This window comes from Mytilus edulis, chromosome 14 (assembly GCF_963676685.1).
Source record: "Mytilus edulis chromosome 14, xbMytEdul2.2, whole genome shotgun sequence".
NCBI lineage: Eukaryota > Metazoa > Mollusca > Bivalvia > Mytilida > Mytilidae > Mytilus > Mytilus edulis.
In genome coordinates, this window is record NC_092357.1 from 45,727,808 (window position 1) to 45,751,698 (window position 23,891).

At 31.2% G+C, this 23,891-nt stretch overlaps 1 protein-coding gene across 2 annotated transcripts in view; it reads right to left on the reverse strand.

Annotated features, from left to right (window-relative positions):
* Positions 1-12,659: 12,659 nt before the first annotated feature.
* The window catches only part of LOC139502894 (uncharacterized), a 28,658-nt gene continuing 17,426 nt past the window's right edge, over positions 12,660-23,891 (reverse strand). For both annotated transcript variants that reach the window (XM_071292561.1, XM_071292562.1), the window contains 4 exons: positions 17,257-17,419; positions 15,683-15,832; positions 14,444-14,572; positions 12,660-13,613 (listed from right to left, as the gene is read on the reverse strand). In XM_071292561.1, the coding sequence (XP_071148662.1) occupies positions 13,498-13,613; positions 14,444-14,572; positions 15,683-15,832; positions 17,257-17,419 (558 nt within the window). In that variant the 3' untranslated portion in view covers positions 12,660-13,497. The remainder of the gene's footprint in view (positions 13,614-14,443; positions 14,573-15,682; positions 15,833-17,256; positions 17,420-23,891) is intronic.

Sequence of the window (23,891 nt, forward strand, 5' to 3'; positions counted from 1 at the left end):
TATTTTTAACACTAGTTGTGTTCAATATCATTTCTCCAGGGTTGACCATTTATATAATGTTGGTTTGAACCATTCGAATCCAGCAAAACGTGGAAACAACTGTTTTTATCAAACCCCTTTAGAGTCATTTTGACTGATGATTGTTCGTATTTGTGGGTTTTTTTTCTGAACCCGTTTAGGGTTCTAAATGTACAACTTATTTTTTAAATGAGCTTGCCTGCGTCATATTTTCAAATGATAAATTGTGTATTGTTAATGTATTGAGAACCAACAGTTGAGAAAAGTTTCCACATGTTTGATACAGAAATGAAATATTAATGCATTTTGGGGTGATAAAATAATTTTATTAAAATTGATACATTGCATAGATACATTGGTTGTTTCATGTGTTTAGGGAATTCGGAACATATGAATGGAAAATTGGAATGTATTCATAAAATATGGTGAAGAAACTGTCAACGTCAGGGCAACGTTGAATCGATAATTTTGGATACATATTCCAATGAACAACGTACAATTGCACATTTGAACCGGTTTACTACTGATATGAACTTAATTGTAAATTGTTCTATTGCTATTTGTTCTTTATTTGTTATTCAACAATACAATGTATCTACAATTGCATACATCGAGAAAAAAAAAACGTATTATTTCATTCGAGTCTTTTTTTAGACGCAGAATTTCACGTCGATGTCAGACTTTTTTTAGAAAACGAGACGTTTCCTGATGCACTGAATAATCCAAAATCTGAAGAAGCTTTTAAACTAGCGGGAACACTACATCACCCGGTATGTATAGTGTTATAAAGTGACCGTCAAAATCTATTTTGGTTTATCCACTAACTATATTATTTTAACTGTGTAGTCCTAGTGTTTAAGCACAGTGCCGAAACATTCGTCTGGACGGTACTATATGTAGTTAATATTTATTGTTTACAGATAAACTCATCATAGATACCAGGACTAAATTTAGTATATACGCCAGACGCGCGTTTCGTCTACAAAAGACTCATCAGTGACGCTTGGATTCAAAAAGTTAAACACACACACACAGAGAGAGAGAGAGAGAGAGAGAGAGAGAGAGAGAGAGATTCATCAAAATACTTTCTTACGTTATGAACAAAAACATAGTTATTATAATATTATAAATTATTGTAGCTTATTTGTAAAAAATAATGTTTCATACCACACTTTTTTGTTATAATTTCTTCTGGTTACCAGACTAATAACTTGCCATAGCAAGTTAAAGTGATTATAGATTAAGAACTATGCAGTATTTACAAAGAGATGCGAAAGTTACCAGAAGGACATTCAAACTCATATTCTAGTATCTATCTAAAAATAGACAACGCCACGGCTAGAAAAAAAGGGGGACAAAGGAATTTGATTGCAATTTTATTACAACCATCAACTCGAAATTTTATTTTGAGCTTAGAGACTGAAGCAGATAATAGCAATGCTTTCATAATTTTTCTTTTCAAATTTCTTATAGATAACAATTTCTTAATTTAGGTAAGAACTTTAACATCAAAATGTATTATGCCAATTTCAAAAACAGGAATAATCTGTGTTATAATGCATCTGTGTTGTGATTTGTTTTAGTTGAAACCGTTGCTAGATTTTTCACATTGTCAGCAAAAGCAAACCAATAAAACATTCAAACGGGTAATTGCCTATGACTGTTGATAAACAAGCATTTTCAAAAGTATAGATTCATGATGTGGAAAAAAATGAAACAACATATACACGATATTTATGAATTATATATATAATTAATAGTTCATTATAATACCATAATTGGTATCTATCCTAGACAATCATCATACAAGAAATTAACTCAAGCTACCATTCAGTAAACTGATGCTATATTTGTTTTAGCTTGTCGAGCAGTATAAATCTGTTGCTGGTTTCGAAGATATAGACACCTTTTCATTTCGGTAAGTAATGCGGAGCAAAATATTTTCTTTTCTTAAGCCTTAACATTTGATATCACTTTTTAAAAAAGTTATCAGTATTGAAGTAATATACGGTGAAGGGTTAATTGTCAATCATGTTTTCGCCTGTCCCAAGTCATGAGCATTTGTCCTGTGTTAGTTTTGAATGTTTTTTTTTTTAATTATAGTTCAAACTACATCTTTTGGAGTTAAATACGACGTCTATTTTAACTTAACTAGTAAAGAATTTTATGTTTGGGTCAACTGAGATCCACCTCCAGTTGTGGGGTTTTCTTGCTGCGTAGGAGATTTAATAATGGCCTTCCGCTTTCATCTGCTCTTTGGTCGGGTTGTTGTCTCTTTGTCATATTTTCCATCTCCATTCTAAATTTTACCAATGAATATTTTTTTTTCTCATCAAGTTAGTCGGTGCTGAATCAGTCGAAAAATCAAGCTTGTGAACAAATTGAGCAGTAATAAGACTCTTCAGTCATGTCAGTTAGCTATTGACTTTAAAGAAGCTAAATTGAGATGTCATCAGCCTGCAAGTAGAGTTATGTAAATCGATCATAACCCTAACGTACCAATCAATGAGTCAGTTATCTTTGTTTTTTTTTTTTAAAAACAAGCACTTCCAATCATAATGTCACCTATTTCTGCGGAGTTCAAACTATCGTTTACATTAATTTTGTTCTTGTTTCAAGTCTGCTAACTATGATAATTTTATTGATTATTTGGTTAATGGCGCAGCTCCCTATTCAGTTAAATGCATATCAGAATGTCATAGAAGATCGTCTTATTCCAGAATAAGTAGCAAAAAAGGATCGAATTTGCATTAATTTTCGTACACATTTTAACCGTACAATTAGTTTGATTTGTTTTACATTTGTCATGTCGGGGCCTTTTATTGCTGTCTATACGGTATGGGCTTTGCTCATTGTTGAAGGCATACCGTAACCTATAGTTGTTACTTTCTGTGTCATTTGGTCTCTTTTGAAAAGTTGTGTCATGTGCAATCATACCACATCTTCTCTTTTTATATCAAAGCTATTCGTACGACTAACACTAATAATGGACAATTTACTCATCGAAATATAAATAAGCGTGTAAAACCACTTGTTCGTATTTGCTCATTCTTTTGAAGAGACATTTATATTTGATGGCTAATATAAGCTTTATGAAACAAAAAATGAACCAGTGCAGAGTTAAAGTTTTGCTCTAATGGAATGTATTTAAACTACTGGTTCGAAAAGCAAAATTATCAAAACACTGCAGATTTTACACCAGAACGTTTTCAAAATCAATTAATGAATGATTTTCTGTTTTACTTGTGAAAATCGTTTTATCTATTTCAAAAGTATATGTAGAGATAACAACGAAGATTGTAGCGAGACTAGGTCAAGATATAGACGAGACACAGACGAGATGTAAGTCATACAATGTATTTAGAAAACGTATAAATTAACCTTGGCATTAAAATCAATTATTTTAATTTTACTTATATGTTCATTGATAAAAAAGTGAGAAAATATACAATTTAATCATGTGTGGGTTTTGAATGTCCTGATGAGGGTTCCGATTAGGAATATTTTTCTGATGTTCGGACTCCTTCTTTTTTTTTCTTCAATAGAGGGTTGAATTTTTGTCGCCTTAACACCCATTTTTCTTTTTATATAAAATTCAAATAGCTCATTGACGGTCATTTGCGACTTTTTACGCAGATTCTATTTTTTTCTAACTTATTTGAGTTCAGTAAAACATGTGATGTTTATTTATAACTGATTCATGGGTTACTGAAGATACATAGTATGCAAAACACAAGAGGTATGTCATACCCATAATAAAGAGTAGCATCAGCTAAACCAGAACATTGCATTCGAGATCAGCATCGGTTTTTGGTTTTATTTTGTCTTTATTTTAATTATGGTTGTGGATATATGCATACATCAAGAAACAAATAAAAAGTCTTCTTCGTCGTTATAACAGTTTTGATTTTCAAACATTCATATGTCATGATTTCATAGAATATTCGATATGCCATGTCTATATTGATTGCATATTATACTAAATATTTTTATATAGATATAGGAAGATGTGGTGTGAGTGCCAATGAGACAACTCTCCATCCAAATAACAATTTTAAAAAAAGTAAACCATAACAGGTCAATGTATGGCTTTCAACACGGAGCCTTGTTTTTTGGTTGTTAGTGTAACTATTTCCCTATTACCTATCTTCAACGACATGTATGTATGTTTTCAATAAAACAAAAGGATACAAACTATATCTCCCAAAACACATAACATATAGTGTGTAACTAGTTTTATTGAAAAGTTTACAGGTGGACTACAACATCAGAATATCCATTTTTAAAGCTCTGAACAAAACTAGATTAATTAGTGATGTATTCAATAGTATATCTGATGCTACGCATGCCATTCTGGAAAATTCTACATTTGATGATCTAACAATTACCAGAGAGAACACAACATTGCGTTTGCTAGATGAAGGTACCTGTTTGATTGAGGGTTATTTCAGCCGTTTTTGTTATATACTACTTTCCACCTTATGATCGACATATTCATAATACTTATTTAAAACTTATTTAAAACAAATAAACAAACAATAGTGCGAAAACAAAAAACAAAAAAGTAAAGACTGAGCACCACGAATTTTATAAAAGCTTGAAGTGATCTTATATTATGTAATATATGCTGCTCCGAAAAGAGTTAGCAGATCTTGTTCCACACCTGTACTTTTGCATGTGTTTGTCCCAACACGGTTGTAAGTCTAATTCGGTAGATCATATTCATGGAAAAGGGGGCGGAATGGTAGTAATGATGATTTGGAATATATCCGATTTCATCTGTGAAATTGATATTCCGTAACATTCAATCTAAATGGGCCTATGTAAATCAAAGAATGAATGATTCAACTTTACCACTTGGAACACCTTGTTTTGATAGTATCCTAGTGAGCAGCAACTCTCATTTGAGGTAATCATGGTAATAAATACATGACCTAAAACATCGTATCAACTGTTAAATAGTTTATCCGTATATTCAAGAACTGCTGCAATGTTGCTACACAGACATGATAATTTACAATTGTGAAACTAAAATCATCTGGTAGATTTTGTTTTTAACTGACCCGTATTTTTTCAATTTTAAATCGCCAAACATAATAGAACACATTGGTAAGATGAGGGACAAAAGTGGTTTCCTTTGACATTCCCGTTGCTTGTTGAAAATCATGTGTTCTAAAACTAACACTTATAGTGTCAAAAAGAAATCAAGCATCTTGATAATGTAAATTTCAGATACTGTTTCCTTTGAACCATTTTTTGCTAAGTAGGATTTAATCCTTCGCTAGAGAAATTATGCTTGTTTCTACATTTTTTTTTTATGAAACAACTCTTTCAATTATTTTTTTTTAAGTTTTGAATTGGGAATTAAGCAATATACCACGATTTTATGCATACACATTGTACATGTTACAACTATATTTTTTTTTCAAGTAAAATTATCCTTGCTGTTACTTTTAATCTATTGGTCATATTGCAAAAAGAGGTGAGGCTTCGTCTTGGCAATGATAACATTGATTGATTGATATTTTGTAGAAATAAAAGAAAAGAACGAAAGCAACATTTCACAACGACTTTGTACACTAGGATTCTTATTTGACTCCACCAATTTTAAGTGTGTATCAGAATGTAAAGATTTTCAAACTAAATGTAAAAACAAAGGGCGGTGTGTATTGAACATTGATGGAAATCCTGAATGCCGGTAAGTTTTCATTTTAAACCAAACTATTTGACAAAACTTAATTTATAAATCATGGGAAGAATCAGTTGTTAATTATAATTAAAAATAAAATATGCAACTAAACATGCAGTGTGTGAAATGAGGAGGGAAACAGTCAAATGCAACCAGTTTGTTATTTGATTACACAAGAATACATGATAAATAATATAAGATATATTAAATCAAGCGACAATTGACCAATATTCGCATTTCTGTAATTGATTAAGGGGAGATAAACCAAAGTTGGTGTTTCTTGTATTCTATCGTGAGTATTTGTGTGTTTAAAGGTATTACATACTATCATTATCAATATACATTTTACCCCAAAAAGATAAGAAATGAAAAGAATACAGCTTGAAGGAATTTTTAGTGAAATCTGAAATATGACGGATATTATTCTCTCATTCACAAACTATTTGTTCGAAACACATAATCAACAAATCAATACACAATTTATTTGAGAAAAAAACTAAGATATTCACTGAACAGATCAATATTAGTCATGTTAGTGATTCTGTTTATTATAGGATTAAACACATTTTTAATAGAAGTTATTGATGTGTGCAAACCGGGGCGATTTACTCACAAACTGAATAAAAGTCCGAAGGACTTTTATGCTAAGTTTGTGAGTAAGAGCCTCGGTTTACACATCAATAACCTCTAGAAGAAATGTGTTTAATCCTTATAATTCTTCAGCCAAACATTTCCGATGTTTAAGAAACAATTTTTGTTTGATGGCTACGATATTTACCATCAAATGCACACTGACATGTTGTAACTTAGGAGTACGCCGCCATCTTGACTTTCTAAAAACCATAAAGGTCCGATAAATGCAGCAGAATCCAAATTTTATAGCACCTACCTCAAAAACTTCATTTTATTTAGTTATTTTCCGAATTTGAAGCGTACGAGTAACGAAACAATCTTTCGTTTGAAAATTTTCCTTCGTATGACGTCGTATTTTGCCATGACGTGAATTCGCCAAATCATTCTTGAAATTTCCCGGAATTTTATATGAATTTAAATTTTATGTACATTTTTAAAGTTTAAAGGCATTTTTTTTCTTTTATGCTTTATATGCATTAAAATAGAAACAAGTAAACTTTTTTGTTTTTTGGTTTTCAATCTCAATTTGCTGAAAATTCCAGGATCCCTGCATGTATGTGTATTTTGCATGAATATATCACAGTGAAGTTTATGAAAATAGTTTTGGAAACATGGTTTATTGAAGTGTAAACCAAAGGAAAAATATGTAATTGACCAATCCCGTTCAAGTTTTTATAGATACGCAAATCATATAAGAATTATTTAATAGTTTGCAAATTTTAAATGTTTAACAACACATGAATGTATACAGAAATCATTGGTATTTGGGCATTATTTTGCAGATGTCAAGTAATATTTTGCACAATGATAAACTTTTTCGTGTATGTTTCTAATAATATAATTACGTAAATTAATGTTACAAAAAAGTTATAACAAACCGCTGATCCCTTTTTGTAGTTGCCGAGAGGATGCAGATTTTGTATTTACTGGACAGTACTGTGATATAAAGATAGAAAAACTAGCATTGGAGTCTAAGTATATTATTGCGATTGCTACTTCGATTGGAAGCATACTTAGTGCAGTCATAATAACCACTTGCTTACTGTATCATATAAAGATAAGGAAGGTGAAGCGTACAAAAACATTGGAACCAGCGTAAGTGAACTCCTGTTATGTCTAAAGTTTTACGTATTGATGTATATATTTTGTATCTTTGTTCGGTGTTTAGTGCATAGCAGATCTATACACACATGAGTTTTTTATATTTATATTTTATTATTTGTCAGCATATATTATTCTACCCTAGACTGCTAGATGTTAGAAATAAAAAAAAAAAAGAAATGAATACTTGTCTAATGTCTTATAAAAAAAACTTTATATTATCACTAGAAAACAAAAGTATATGTTAATTTTATAAATTTCTTACCAACAATTCCAAAATGAGAAACCAGGGGGTACAGAAAAAAACGGATACATGGATCATCAAAAAAACAAACATAAAGTTACTATATTTCGGTTTGTTAAATCAAATAGAAATGTTGAAAATACAAATATATTGCAAAGAATTGAAGGTTTCCTAAAACTAGAGGCTCGTAAGAGCCTTTGTCGTTCACCTTGGTCTATGGGCATATTCAACAAAGGACACAGAGATAAATTCATGACAAAATTGTATTTTGGTGATGGTGATGTGTTTGTAGATCTTACTTTACTGAACATTCTTGCTGTTACCATAACCTCTATCTATAATGATTGGCCCAGTAGTTTCAGTGGAAAGTGTTAGTAAAAATTTACAAATTTTATGAAAATTGTTAAAATATTGACTATAAAGGGTAATAATTCCTTAGGGGGGCAATTGACAATTTTGGTCATGGTGACTTATTTTCAGATCTTACTTTGCTGTAAATTTTGCTGTTAATAATATTCAAGATAATAACAAAAAACAGCAGAATTTCCTTAAAATTACCAATTCAGGGGCAGCAACCCAACAACCAATTGTCCAATTCATTTCTAATTTTTTTAAAGCAGATCGGTCTTGCCCTGATTAACAATTTCAACCTGTCAGATTTCCTCTAAATGCTTTGGTTTTTGAGTTATAAGCCAAAAACTGCATTTTACCCCTGTGTTCTATGTTTAGCTATGGCAGCCATCTTGGTTGATTTGCCTGGTCACTAGACACATTTGTTAAACTATATACCCCAATGATGATTGTGGCCAAGTTTGGTTTAATTTGGCCCAGTAGTTTCAGAGAAGAAGATTTTTGTAAAAGATAACTAAGATATACGAAAAACGGTTAAAAATTTACTATAAAGGGCAATAACCATTAAAGGGTTCAAATGACCATTTTTGTCCTGTTGACTTATTTGTAAATCTTACTTTGCTAAACATTCTTGCTGTTTACAGTTTATCTCTATCTATAGTAATATTCAAGATGATAACCAAAAACAGTAAAATTTCCTTAAAATTCCCAATTCAGGGGCAGCAACCCAACAACGGGTTGTCCGATTCATCTGTAGATTTCAGAGCAGATAGATCTTGAACTGATAAACAAATTTACACAATGTCAGATTTGCTCTAAATGCTTTGGTTTTTGAGTTATAAGCCAAAAACTGCATTTTACCCCTTTATTCTATTTTTAGCCATGGCGGCCATCTTGGTTAGTTGATCGGGTCACCGGACACACTTTCTAAACTAGATACCCTAATTATGATTGTGGCCAAGTTTGTGTTAATTTGGCCCAGGAGTTTCAGAGAAGAAGATTTTTGTAAAAGTTAACGACGACGGACGACAGACGACAGACGACAGACGACAGACGACGGACGACGACAGACGACGGACGCCAAGTGATGAGAAAAGCTCACTTGGCCCGTCGGACTATTTCAGCTAAACAATCTACAGCAAAATTATGTGATTGTTTCCTTGCACATGTCATTTACTCAACTATGCATCTTCAATTTTATTGTCCTGTTTATCTATTTCAATAGTGATGATGAGGATAATATCAGTCAGTACCGTCCAAGTAGTGTTCACAGAAGCATGCATGCATCAGCTGATTTATATTCTTCTGATTATAAAATATACGATGATGATTTTACAGAACAAAAACCTGTAGATCTCAGTAGCACAGTACGTTTATTATTTTTTAGGTTGATATAATAGCATCAGCTGTTTGATGCGACCTTACTCTTAGTCTGGTTTTATTTTCGTGTTTTATCAATAATGTTTGTAAATTATTTGAAGTGTGCTTGTCCTCCTCCATACATTATTACAATAAAATAATATAAAAAAGCTATCCCGTCACACTTTGAGACGAGAAAGGTCAGCAGTATAAACATTGATTTTGCACGCATCTAGCACCGTTTTTTTTTTTATCCAATTATACAAATAACGACATATTTGGATATTTTTTGTTGTTGATTTAACATGATTGTATTCTCATTTGGTAACAACGATTTTGAAGTAAGCTATAGGGACATTTAACTGATCGACATCTCGTTTGTACTTTATTTATCTGTTTTGACCTGAGCGTCACTACTGAGTCTTATGTAGACGAAAAGCGCGTCTGGCGTATTAAATTATAATCCTTGTACCTTTGATAACTATTGTAGTCTGGTACTTGCCAATTTTGACCTTTTGATGATTCGGCTAAAATATCATCCACTAGATCATCTACTAGATCACCATTACACTTATATACGTCATACTTTTATATAAACAAAGATGTTACTTATAATGTGTTTTACAATAGATGACATTTTCTACTTCTTCTGCAGATGCATACCTATAAACCATGGACGACAACAGAGTGCGATAACAGGTTTTCCCCATGGTATAAAAGTAACGACATTATCAGTGGAAAGGAGGTAAACGTATAAAGAAACCCTTTATACATGTTATATATAATGAAAAGCATTACAAAAAAGATATTTGTGAAAAAGATGTGTGCATTATTTGTAGTCCATAAAATGTTACCTGCTAGTAGTTTCCTTTTTTAAAAAGGAGTAAACTGCCATTATTGCAATTTATAATACGTTTTTGTGGGGAAAATGGCCACATGTATATACGATACACGTACTGTTTTGTTCTTTGACGCGTAGGCAATTTTTTAATTGGCGTCAAACTTGCCATGTATCGTAATTTCCATAATATTTTCATTAACAATAACCCATCTAATACGAATAATATTTGTGAACCGTCCCCTTTTCAATCCTAATGGTCAGAAAGTTTTGTCAGCTTGCATAAGAATTGTAATTTCGACCTTATTTTGGTGTACCTGGACACAGTTTTTTAACAAACCTCCTCCAATTACATGAAGCATGTGTATATCCACTGAAAGCACTATAATTATATTTCTTTTAAAAATATACGTTATATGTTGATCCTATAATAATCTACAACGTCCTCTACTGTATTGTTTGAATGTGCATCATGGAAATCTGTAAGACAATGATACTTAGCCAACTTCTATAAGTATTATGGCTTTAAAGTATTTTAACAAAGAAAGAAACATGTTACGGTTTCCGAAAAAAAAACTCCCATAGAAACAACTTTTCCTCACCACAAAATTAGAGGTTGATAAGGTATCACTTTTACACATGTTGTACAGTTTTCCTTTGTTTCTCTCTTTCCAGTTTACAATTAAAAGACCAAAGATCATTCTATACAGAGCATCAATGTATGATTGCTGATTTGTTATTGTGGACGTAACGAATTCGCGAGAAAAAATGCGTCTCAACATCAAAGGACATATGTTTTAACATTTCTCATAATTCATCAATTCATCACCTAGATAATTATTTACGCGTTATACATACTGATTATGTTTGCATACATCGGACTAATGATAAACAGAACATTACATTGTGTGCATTACGCAGCTGTCTGTTGCTATTGATATTTCATTGACTCAACCATATTAAAAACAAGTACATTTTTGTCATGATATCTCAAGTTGGTTTGTTCTCACTTATACAGGATTTGTTATAGGTATGAAGTTTATATCCACCCTGAATAACATAAGACAACAGAAAATAAAAAAAATAAATGAGGTTAAACTCCTAAATGCCCATGATTTGTTTGTGTTCTTTTGAATAAACAAAAGAACAGGAAATTATATATAAAACAATGTTCTTTCTTCTTGATCTTATTAGATTCGTGTATATCATATATTGCATTCATACAAGCCTTACTAAGCCATGCATAGTTGATATATTGTGTATTAAAGTACATAATTTGTTCATAATACTCTAACATCCCGATTTCCAGCTTTCTCTCCTTCCACACTATATATCTCGATGTAATATTGAAAGTGTAGTTCGTTATCATATGTTTATCATATGTACATGTACAGTAACATTGTAAATCTACCAATATATCAGTATAGGCATAACAGGAAAGACAATGCAGCTGTTATTGATAATCATAAAACAAAAGATGCTGTATGACTGCCAATGAGACAACTCTCCACAAGATACCAAATGACACAGAAATGAACAAGTATAGATCGCCGTGCAGTCATTAACAATGAGCAAAGCCCATATCGCATAGTCAGCTATAAACATATTTTACATTTACATCATGTTTGTATTACACTTTTGAATATACAACAATGAGCAAATGGTCAACACAACGTATTGCAATTTATCTGTTAATCAATGAACTTCGATTTATATATAGTTGTAACAGAAACTATCCAACTGTGATCAATGGAGATCTTTAAAAACATTGGACTTTTGCTGTAATATTATCTATAATAATTGCATCAGTGACGTCAATTTATCATATTTTGATCTAGTCATGCAACAACGTTCGTTTTTATATTCAAAATTGTATTACGGATGACTATACCTTATACAGCGGTTCTTTGTTCGGACTTACACGTCCTTTAAGATCGGCATGAAGAGTATTTAAAAAAAAACAATAATATTTTCACTTTTTTAGCAAATATACACGTACTACATTGTCATCGTGAAAATTGAAAGGCAATCAAAGGTGTAGAATTCAAACTTAATCTTTTGCAGTAGACATCAATTTGACAATAGTTTATACAAGTTAATCATGTTAATTCTCGTAAATTATAATTATGTTTTTATGAAAACAATGTAGATGAAAAAATATATTTATAAACCAAAACATGACTTAACTGACACCATTCAAATACATGATTATATTTAATGCCATCATAATTTGTAACGTTTAAGTGACGGCTTTTTTTTTAAATAAAAACAAAACAAAACAATTGGCAATCATAATGGTGTCCAGCTTTGCTCGTCTTCTTGCCGATTTTTTTTTTATTAAAAAAGATTAAAAATAAATTAACATATATTTGACTTCACATTCCACTTTATGTATGATGTTCTATTATTGAATAAATCAATGTTCGGAGAATATGTTTAACGCTTTTATTAATTATAATTTGATATAAATGATATTACAGATTTAAATAATGTTCCCTCATATCTTAACTTTCATCTCGAAATGGACAACAACGGGGGTCAGTGAAGAACAAACAATTACGACAGATAGGATGAATTGAGTTTCAAAATTGTTAACCCCTTAACATTTCTATGTATAACGAAGAAGCATTTCGTTACTCTTGCATATAAGATATTGGTTTCCTAATTCAAACAATATCCGAGTGTTGTGTTATCCTATCAAGAGCATAGGATGCTGCTAACAGAACATGATAAAAAGACTATCCAATAAACTCATCTTTATTTACTAGAACTTACATTGTGTACGCAAAGCGCGTTGCATCTACATAGTCGTTGCTAAAGTAAAACTTTTAACCGGTATCAAGTATTATTTATCCCATTGAACAATTTCGAATTCATTGACTATCATGTAATACATTTGTAACAATTAAGCAGAACCCCATTCTGCTACTCGAAGGTAAATAAGGCAAAACGAGACGGCATGTCGTTTGAATTGTATATTCAAAATAAAGTTAGTCCTTGATTAATAGTACATGTACTGTTTTACTTTAAAAAATGCAAAGTATACGTATGATTATTCAAACACAGTCTTATCAACAATAAAAACACTTTACCACAGCAGTTATCTTAAATCAATTTAAATTTTAAATTTCTGAGATGTTAATAAGCATTTATAAAGGTGCAATGTACTGTTTTAAAAAAATATACAAAATACAGAGTTACAATTATTGATTTCTTATCTAAGCATGTTTTTTTTCTTCTATATATCCTCAAATATCTGCCGTTTTAACTGTCACACAATGGCGCTGTGTCTTGATCTTTAAAGCCCGTAACGGTTTCCCCCGTGACGACTTCCCCTTTGTTCTCTGAATCAGTTGAGGTGCAATCAGTTTCCATAGCAACTATTAAGATAAACAAGAAGACAATTTTGCAAAACAACACAGAAAAGTATCACTATGGCCGATACATAAATATATATACAAATTTTCGTTGTTGACTAAGTCCCTTTTTAAGGGATGAGAAGGACTTCGAAAATTACCTTTACCACATTGCAGTTGTACGCACAATATTGCAGAAAAAAAACGTATCGTTTACATTATAACAATGTATTGTCATGTATTGTGTAATCTGCATTCGATTGTGTTCTTATTCTATGTATTATATAAATTACTATTGCTGCATCTGACCAATATGTATACACAACAAAAGTCAATTTTGGACAACTATAGCTTCCTATGATTTTTGTTTTGTATATTTTGAGAAACATAAATCGACTAGATACATTTTGTAAGTCTCTGTTATGTAATATAACATTGTATAAGTTTATGGAAATAATGAACACAAACATATTTTCATGAACACGCGTTTCTTATAACGTATTATAACAATTATAAAGACCTTATGCGTATTACTGCCATTATTTGCTTTTCATAGATACTCGAGGCCAAATCGTTTTAAAATCTAAATCCTTGTACATGTACATACACGTAGAACATATCCAACATTCTTGTAAGTTGGTACTTATATCTTTCAGCAAACTGAATCTTGAAAGAATTGTGTGTGATATCAGATTCAAAATTACGTATCCCCGTCATATCATTATTCATGTTATTCTCTATTCGCTTTGAATAATTCGAATTGTACAATAATGTACTTTGTTGGTGTAAATTTCCCGTGAACACTTTTACTCATATATTTTGACGGAATATAACATCATTCAAGGCCTTCGTACCTTTTTCGCACTGATCTTGTTCCTGTTGTTTACAATTTTGTCGTCTACAAATTACACAGGAACACAACAATATACCAGCTCCAGCTAATTCTGCTGAGAAACCTTGTGATATTCCCTCTTTCATGGACTCTGAAAATATGATAGAACATATCAAATCACAAAAATACTGAAATTCGAGGAAAATTCATAACGGAAAGTCCCTAATCAACTTGCGAAATCAAAATCCCAAACACATCAAACGAATGAATTACATCTGTCATATTCATGACTTGGTGAAAATTATAGACGTTTGGTTATATAGCTTGCTCAAAATGCAAGGAACAGTTGTATATTTTTGACGATGATTAAGATCTGTTTAGCTAATGCTTACAAAAAAACATAAATTCAAGCTTACATTGTTGGTAAGCATTGTCTCTAGTACGATACAATTGAGTTTAGGTTATTTCTGACATATACAGCAAAACATACTACGGTTTTCAATAATTAACACTATATACAATTGTTTGCCACAAATGTGTTAGGATTCAAACATTGCACAGTTTGTCTTTGCTTCCATTTTGTTATTTCTAATTACGAAAAAAAACTTCGTTTGCATGTAAGGGTGTAAGTTATACCCTCAGCGCAATTATTCAATTTAGATTCAACCGTTTTCAGTCTTTGCTGTAGATACCACATAATGATGCATTTTTCAAGGGGACCACGTATGCAACCTACAGAAAGCATTACATGTCAACTAATAGTTATACTCTAGTTTTAATTTAAACAGGTAAATTTGATAATGTAAGTCTAATATTATTAACAGTCCATTGCTGTTTGGACATATGCCTTCTTTTCTTGGATCCAGACATATATATATATTGTAAAGATCAATAAGGTATTTGCATTTGTTTTGGATTGTTAAGTAAACTATCATTATAAAAAAATTCGTCAATTGGTCTCTAGCTAGTTTTTCAACATCACATAAGGGAGATGATATGAGATTGGATCAGAAAAACTTGGGGAGTAAAACAATACATTCTTATATGTGTCTGTAAACCTAGTGTCATGTTATTGAATTCGGACAATTCGTTTTACTGTGCTGGTCCTAGCAATTTATAAATATATATATATACAAAACATAAAAGAAATACACGAAAACGGAAGTTTAATTTTTAGTAGAACTATTGCATTGATTGCTTCAATAATGTTTGTTATTGTTCACTTGCATTGTCAGAATCCAAATGATATCAAAGAACTTACTCGAGCAACTGAGTACATATGTGGGACATGTGCAGCAGTATCTTCCTGTTACTTGTTTCCTGCGGCGACAATTAATACACAAATAGATTCCTACTCCAGTGAATATACACATCCCAACAATGCCACCGGATATTCCTCCAATCATTTCATCTAAAATCAAATTAGGTGTAAATGATATATAAAATTCTTCTGAACAATCAATAAAAGTGAAGTAACTCAAAACCATCAGCACTTGTACTTGTGCAAATGCAATAAAATATGGATGAGCTGAATAACGAAATTATTAAATTCAATGAAGTTATAAGAAGCTAAATCAAAGGGAATTTTCTGTTTTTAACTTTTAGTTAATGCAGTATGCAGTTGACACATTGTAAATACTTAAAGTGTGCTAAACTTGTCTATGGTATTCTGATATGTATAGTGTCAAGTGTTATAATTTTCTTCATATTTTCAATTTGAATGTTGTGTTGCTTTAAAGGCAAAACATACCGAAAGATTTAAATGTTTCGCATTGTCCATTTTAATTGAAATGATTTCATTTTATAAACATGTGTGTACCTAAACTTGATAGTATCTAAATTTTAATAATGTCTTGTATTATTGTGTAACAGAAGAGTAGTATTAATAGTTGTAGCACTAGTCGTAATAGTAGTAGTAGTAGTAGTAGTACTAGTAGTAGTAGTAGTAGTAGTAATAGTAGTAGTGGTAGTAGTAGAAGTAGTAGTAGTAATAGTAGTAGTAGTAGTACTACGCGAGGATATCACCAGCCCAGTAGACAACACTTCGGTGTTGACATGAATATCAATAATGTGGTCATTTTTATAAATTTCCTGTGTGCAAAACTTTGATTTTTTTCGAAACAACTAAGGATTTTCTTATCCCAGGCATAGATTACCTTAGCCGTAATTGGCACAACTTTTTGGAATTTTGAATACTAAATGCTTTTCAACTTTGTACTTATTTGGCTTTATAAATACTTTGATATGAGCGTCACTGATGAGTCTTATGTAGATGAAACAAGCGTCTAGCGTACTAAATTATAATCCTGGTAACTTTCATAACTATTTACACAACTGGGTCGATACCACTGCTAATGGACGTTTCGTCCCCGAGAGTATCACCAGCCCAGCAGTCTACATTTCGATGTTGACATGACTATCAATAATGTGGTTATTTTTATAAATTTCCTGTTTACAAAATTTTGAATATTTCGGTACAACTAGGGATTTTCTTATTAAGGCATAGATTACCTTAGCCGTATTTGGCACAACTTTTTGGAATTTTGAATACTCAATGCTCTACTTGTTTGGCTTTATAAATATTTTGATATATTAAATATGAGCGTCACTGATGAGCTTATGTAGAAGAAACGTGCGTCTGGTGTACTAAATTCTAATACTGGTACCCTTGATCTCTCTTCTTTAGTTGTTGTGTGAACAGATATTTAAAACATAAATCACTCCTGCGATTGGGAAATGTATATTGATGTCATGTATGTTAAGGTTTGCTGTATCAGCGATGTTTAGTCTAAATATTAGTTAGACAACCAGATTTCCAGCAATACAATCACTTACAATTGAAATCCCATTTTGTTTCAATTTGAAACTTGAAAGTGTCATTTACATTGTCTGGAACCCCTTTCTTTGATTTTCTCAGCTCAAATGAAATATGACTTCCATCATATAAACACCGTGAGAACATTCTGTTTGCATCATATAAGCAACCAACTCCTGATATCTAAAAGGAAAGAAAAATGTAAAAGACAGTGTAATTATTGAGTACAAACACTTAATTTCAGTAGTTAACAAATGGTTCAGTTTCTATTACAGTACAGCCTGTGACTTCCTCTTAGTTATGTCCACCCTCTTGCATGGTCAACATCCAATGGTGAACATTTATTGGGGTATTCAATCTTGAGATGTTGGCCATTTATTGGGGGTCATAAATCATAGGCAGATTTTTTATCTAATTATGTTACCTGTTAAAATCAATCAGGGTTGAAGTTTTCAGCTGGTATGTTTCATTAAAATTTACCTGTACAGGTAACTTGGGTTTCTTTTAAAATTGACATTTCACCTTTTTATGAAAATGTAGAATAAAATATTGTTAAAGTCTGTTAATTTATTATTATTTTTTTGTCTTTAATTTTATTTAAATTTTTTATTTTTTAATTGTTTTTTTTCATTTTTGTATGTTTTGTTTCTTCCTGTTTTGTTTCTTATTCTTTTAATTTCTTCTTAGTAAGAATCTTGAGTAGAAATGACAAAAAGTCAAAGCTAAAGTAATTGACTAGCATTTGAAATTAACAGACTTTTAATAATTGTTTTTTAAGTAAAAGGTTTATATAAATGTACATGATGTACATTGTATGCAATTGTTTGTTAACATTATTAAATGAATTATTACTATTAATAATAACTAATAATCATGCAAGTGATATTTTAAATACAAAAAATGAAAGTAATTAAACAATTTGGTTTCTTAACAAAATAAGATGATCAACATCAATCCTTTTACAATAGATTTTGATAACATCTAATATTATTCAGGAAAACTACAAGTACCATTATATCGTTTAGGAAACTAATTTTGTTTATCTAAATTTTCTTCAAATCTCACAACAAGAGTTGTGCACAAACAATCACCGAAAAGACTTATTTTCCAAATGTCCACCTAGTTATCATCAAATTTTGATAAATGTTCATTTAAAATGCTAATCATAATGAAAAATGTTCTTATATATCTGAATCAAGTGAATCTTATAAAAAGAACTTATTTAAAGAAATTGTCTTGAAACTTATAAAATATGTTATCTTCAGTTTGGTTAATTTTTTTCAAAATTTGTCTACAGAAAAATAAAGTGCACTTCTAAAGATGGTGACACTTTAATGGTCTATTTAAATTCATTTTTTCCCCAGTGTATTATATTGTCGATAGTGCTGGACTAGCATGATACATATATTCTTGGTATACATTTACAAAGAATATTTCAATAAACCTATAGGCCTTTTAGATAAAGTTAATAATTGCAGGGACTTGAATGAATTAAGACTTTTAAAGTCCTTAATAAAAAAAGAATTTAAAGAAAAGTCTAAAAATAATAACTTATGATAAAAATTGTAAACTTGAAAAATTAATTTGAGAAACACCTTTGTCAATAGAAAAAGGCAGGCATTGTAAATGTTTGCAGTATATTTAAAAATGATATTCATTTATTCTTCACCACCAAAAAAATAGACTTAATATAAAAAATAAGTTAAATTGATCAAAAATTATTTAAAAAGTATAATATCAAAACTAAAAGTCAGGAGACAATTATCTTTTAATTAAGCTGTTTGTGATCTGAGCGTCACTGATGAGTCTTATGTAGACGAAACGCGCGTCTGACGTATAAAATTATAATCCTGGTACTTTTGATAACTATTTACACCACTGGGTCGATGCCACTGCTGGTGGACGTTTCGTCCCCGAGGGTATCACCAGCCCACACTACTGAACGAAATAACAACTGTCCATACCAGTAACAGTCGTTCTAAGACTGTAATTGTTTGTTAAAGTTGTAACAGTTGTAAAATTTGACTGTTTCGGTTATTTTGTGACTGTCCCAACTTTTCAAGTGTTTGTCTCAAACATAAATCGACTGCAACAACGCTAGAAATAGCTGTCACAAACATTAAAGGACTGATACAACTAATTTCAAGTTGTAACAGTTGGTTTACAACTGTCCCAACTCGAAAAACGTTGTAACAGTCATACATAAACTGTTTAAACGCCGAAAATATTGTCACGGTTATAATACGACTGTTGCAACCTTTTGAAAGTTGTTACAGTTATTTGATAACTGTCCCAACACGCAAAACGTTGAAACAGTCGTAAATAAACTGTTTAAACGTCGAAAAGGTTGTTACAGTTAAAATATGATTCCTAAAACCATTATATACAGCAACAGTTTAATAATCCATAAGTGTCGCAACTTTCAAATATTGGTAGTCATTTTATAGACTTAAAAGTCACGGATACCAAATTTCTATCTGACAGTCCGGGATAGGTTAAATTATTTTAAATACAATTACATCGTGTGCAATTTTTTAAAAAGGCTGTTATAAAAAAAGACACAACTGCCATACCCATTTAATACATTAGTATAAATAGAAACTGATTGTAAAAACAAATAACATATTGAAATATCTGCCGCTGAAAATTTTGGGATTCCACGCTTATCTGGTAAATGTTGTAAATTAATAACTCAATTGACACTCCCTTGTCTCGCATCTCTTCGAAAAAAATCAGACCACCGTTAGATACCTGCAATTTCACATCGGACTGGTTTATGCGCATTTAATTCACAAACACAGTTACATGCACCTGTCAGATAAATTGAACAAGGTGTCTCAATTTATTTGTAAAAAACTGTATCTTATAACATGACACTTTTCGAAATATCATGACAAAGTTGTGAAATCATTCATGCATATAAGGTTTTACCCGTAGATTTACGAATCACATTACTTCATAATAACGGTCAATATACTATAAACCCAGCGGGAATATACACACTTATCAAACTTATCCCAGTAGAAAACTGCCGAGGGCTTAGTTCATACGACATGGACACTTTTAGAATTCATTTTTTTGTTTTTAAGCTCTTGTGACTATTTGAAAAGTATAAAAGTTACCGTACTCGGTTCTAACAATTTTGATTTATAAATTAAAAAAAAATCTCAGTTATGCTGAACTTTCAACGCATCTTTTGTAGCTATGGAAAACACTGAAATATTCGTTAATGTCTTGTATCTAAATTCAATATATATTATTTTACCGGTTTTTTTTAATAGTATAGTCAGATTTACTCAACTTTGTACTGTTATTGTACCGAGTGGTGTCTTATTTGAGGTTCAAATCATGTCTTAATTAATAGCTCTCCACATGGACACAAAAATATTAACCATCGAGTTTAGATTTCGCCGGGTTTTTCTCAACAAATTTATCACATATATAAACCTACATGTAAAAGTGAGGTAAATCTACCATGTGAACAGACATGACAGAGATATATTTTTCCTGAAACAAGTTCCTGGATGGACAATGTATAGATTAAATGACAGGGAATTACGTCACTGTAATAACTATTTTACATTGTAGTGATACAAATCAGTATACTCTGGTTTGTTGTTATATACATATTTGTTTATACAGTTACATGCATACATGCATGTATATGATTTTCATCCATTTAAATATATATTATTCTATATACATGATATACATTACATATGATATTTTCATATCGATATATTCTGCTATCATACTATTCTAATACATGTAATATAAATGAAAGACTGCTGAACCAACGCCTCTAAAGTTTTATGAAGGTAGAGAATCCTTAAATGGATAAGGATGTACATGTATGCAGGGTTGTCAAAAGAAATTCTAATATAAGTGCGGCCCAGTGCAAGTGAATGGTAGACACTCTTCTGTAATAACTGATTTTTCTAATAGATTGGATTGAGTAGGCATTCATAAAGTCCTTCAAAACATTCTTGAGATATTCTTCTGCATGTGTTAACATATTTTAACACTGATCTATTAAATATTGATTAAATTATGTTGGTAGTCATATATACATATATGGTATTTTGGTTTCATATGATATTTTTTTTGTGTATATCAGGTATTTTTTGAATATTTTTTCTTTATGCTAGAATTGTACATGTACATGAAGGTTGCACCACCCTGACACAGGTTTATTTTTCAATGTATGTAGTGTGTTTTGTTGCTTTGCTGTTTATCATATTTGTTTGTTTGTAGCTTTTGTATATAAATCAAACTGTCATCACTGTACATGCTGTAGGGCTTCTCGTCTGATCTTTTTTTTTACATTGACAGTGTTGCGTGCAAGGCTGAACCCTTTATATAGGGTGCTCATTATGAAGTATTAGTTTTGGTCATTGTTGAAGGGTGTGGAGTAACCTATTATATAGCTAACAAGCACATCACTTAGTCTACATGGTCTATGGTTGATGGTTGTCTCATGGAAATTCATACCACATCTCCTTATTCAAATTAATGACAAGAGTGCACACACTGAAATGTCTCGCCTTCTTTACTAATCATTGATATTATGTTGATAGTCCTAAGTATAAAGCGTTATTACAACTGTCACATAAAGTTTATGGGTTTTACTGGGTAATACTGGGCAATACTGGGTAATATAAAATACTGGTTTGAATTTCAGAGGATTCAGTAATCAAACACAAATGCAATGCATTTAAGATATATACAAACCTATTTTTATTTATAAAAAGGTTTACTTGTTTGAGAGTCTTGTGATTCATACATGTACAAAAGTACAAGTGTATACATCTGAGAAAGAATTATTCTAACATTACTCTTATAAAAAAATATTTTCATCAAATATATAAATAGTATAAAGAATTTAAGGATTACATGTACATGTAAGGAAAATTACTTTGAAACAATTATTATATGTACAAATGTACAAAACTAATTAATAAGTAATTATTCAGATTAGAACACAGAATATGTTTATATAACAATAAACAGTCTTTTCATTTCTATAACAGTTAATGACAAGACCCTGTAGGGTGTTTATTTAGCAATCATGATTGTGTATATAGCAATTTAATTTACAATTCAATTAAACACTGCAATAAAGTGTTAAGATTATTGAAACAATGCTTGGAAATTAACAAGGAATCCTAAATTGTGCAAATATTGTATTTTTCCTACATAGAATTTATGTGGAGAAGAGAATGAAATTGATTTTTTAATCTTCTAGAAATGACTCTCAATGGTTATCTGTATAAAATGTTTATATTTAGCTATAATACTATGAAACTACAACAAGTCTATACTATTTTGTGTTGAAATAAGCTTAAAAAATCATATTGCCCAGTATTGCCCAGTATTCCCCATTTCAGGGAGTATTGCCCAGCCCGGGAAAACCCGGGTTTTCCCGCCCAGTAAAACCTGGGCGGGTAATACTTTGCCAACCCTAACATAAACTTAACATTAAACAAGATAGTTAAACAAAGACCAATGAACCATGAAAATGAGGTCAAGGTCAGATGAACCATGCCAGGCAGACATGTACAGCTAACAATGCTTCCATACAACACATATAGTTGACCTATTACTTATAGTTTAAGAAAAATAGACATAAACACAAAAACTTAACACTGTCCAATGAACCGTGCAATTGAGGTCATGGTCAAATAAAACCTGCGGGACTGACATAAAGATCATAATATATTTCCATACACCAAATATAGTTGACCTTTGGCATATAATATTAGATAAAAAGATCAAAACTTAAAAACTTAACTTTGACCACTGAACCATGAAAATGAGGTCAAGGTCAGATGACATCTGCCAGCTAGACATGTACACCTTACAATCATTCCATACAACAAATATAGTAGACCTATTGCATAAAGTATGAGAAAAATAGACCAAAACACAAAAACTTAACTATAACCACTGAACCATGAAAATGAGGTCAAGGTCAGATGACACCTGCCAGTTAGACATGTACACCTTCCAGTCCTTCCATACACCAAATATACTAGCCCTATTGCTTACAGTATATGAGATATGGACTTGACCACGAAAACTTAACCTTGTTCACTGATCCATGAAATGAGGTCGAGGTCAAGTGAAAACTGTCTGACAGGCATAAGGACCTTGCAAGGTACGCACATACCAAATATAGTTATCCTATTACTTATAATAAGAGAGAATTCAACGTTACAAAAATTCTGAACTTTTTTTTCAAGTGGTCACTGAACCATGAAAATGAGGTCAAGGACATTGGACATGTGACTGACGGAAACTTCGTAACATGAGGCATCTATACATTGCTATATACAAAATATGAAGCATCCAGGTCTTCCACCTTCTAAAATATATAGCTTTTAAGAAGTGAGCTAACACCGCCGCCGCCGCCGGATCACTATCCCTATGTCGAGCTTTCTGAAACAAAAGTTGCAGGCTGGACAAAAACCATGAAAATGTGCTCATTGTTAGATAAAACCGGCCAATCAAACATGTACACCTAACATTCATGTCATATGCCAAAAAAAATAGTGATCCTATACATGTACAAATTAGCTTATCGCATCTGAGAAACATTAAAAAATAGACAAAACCAATAAAATTCAACATTGTCCAATGAACCCATGACATTTAG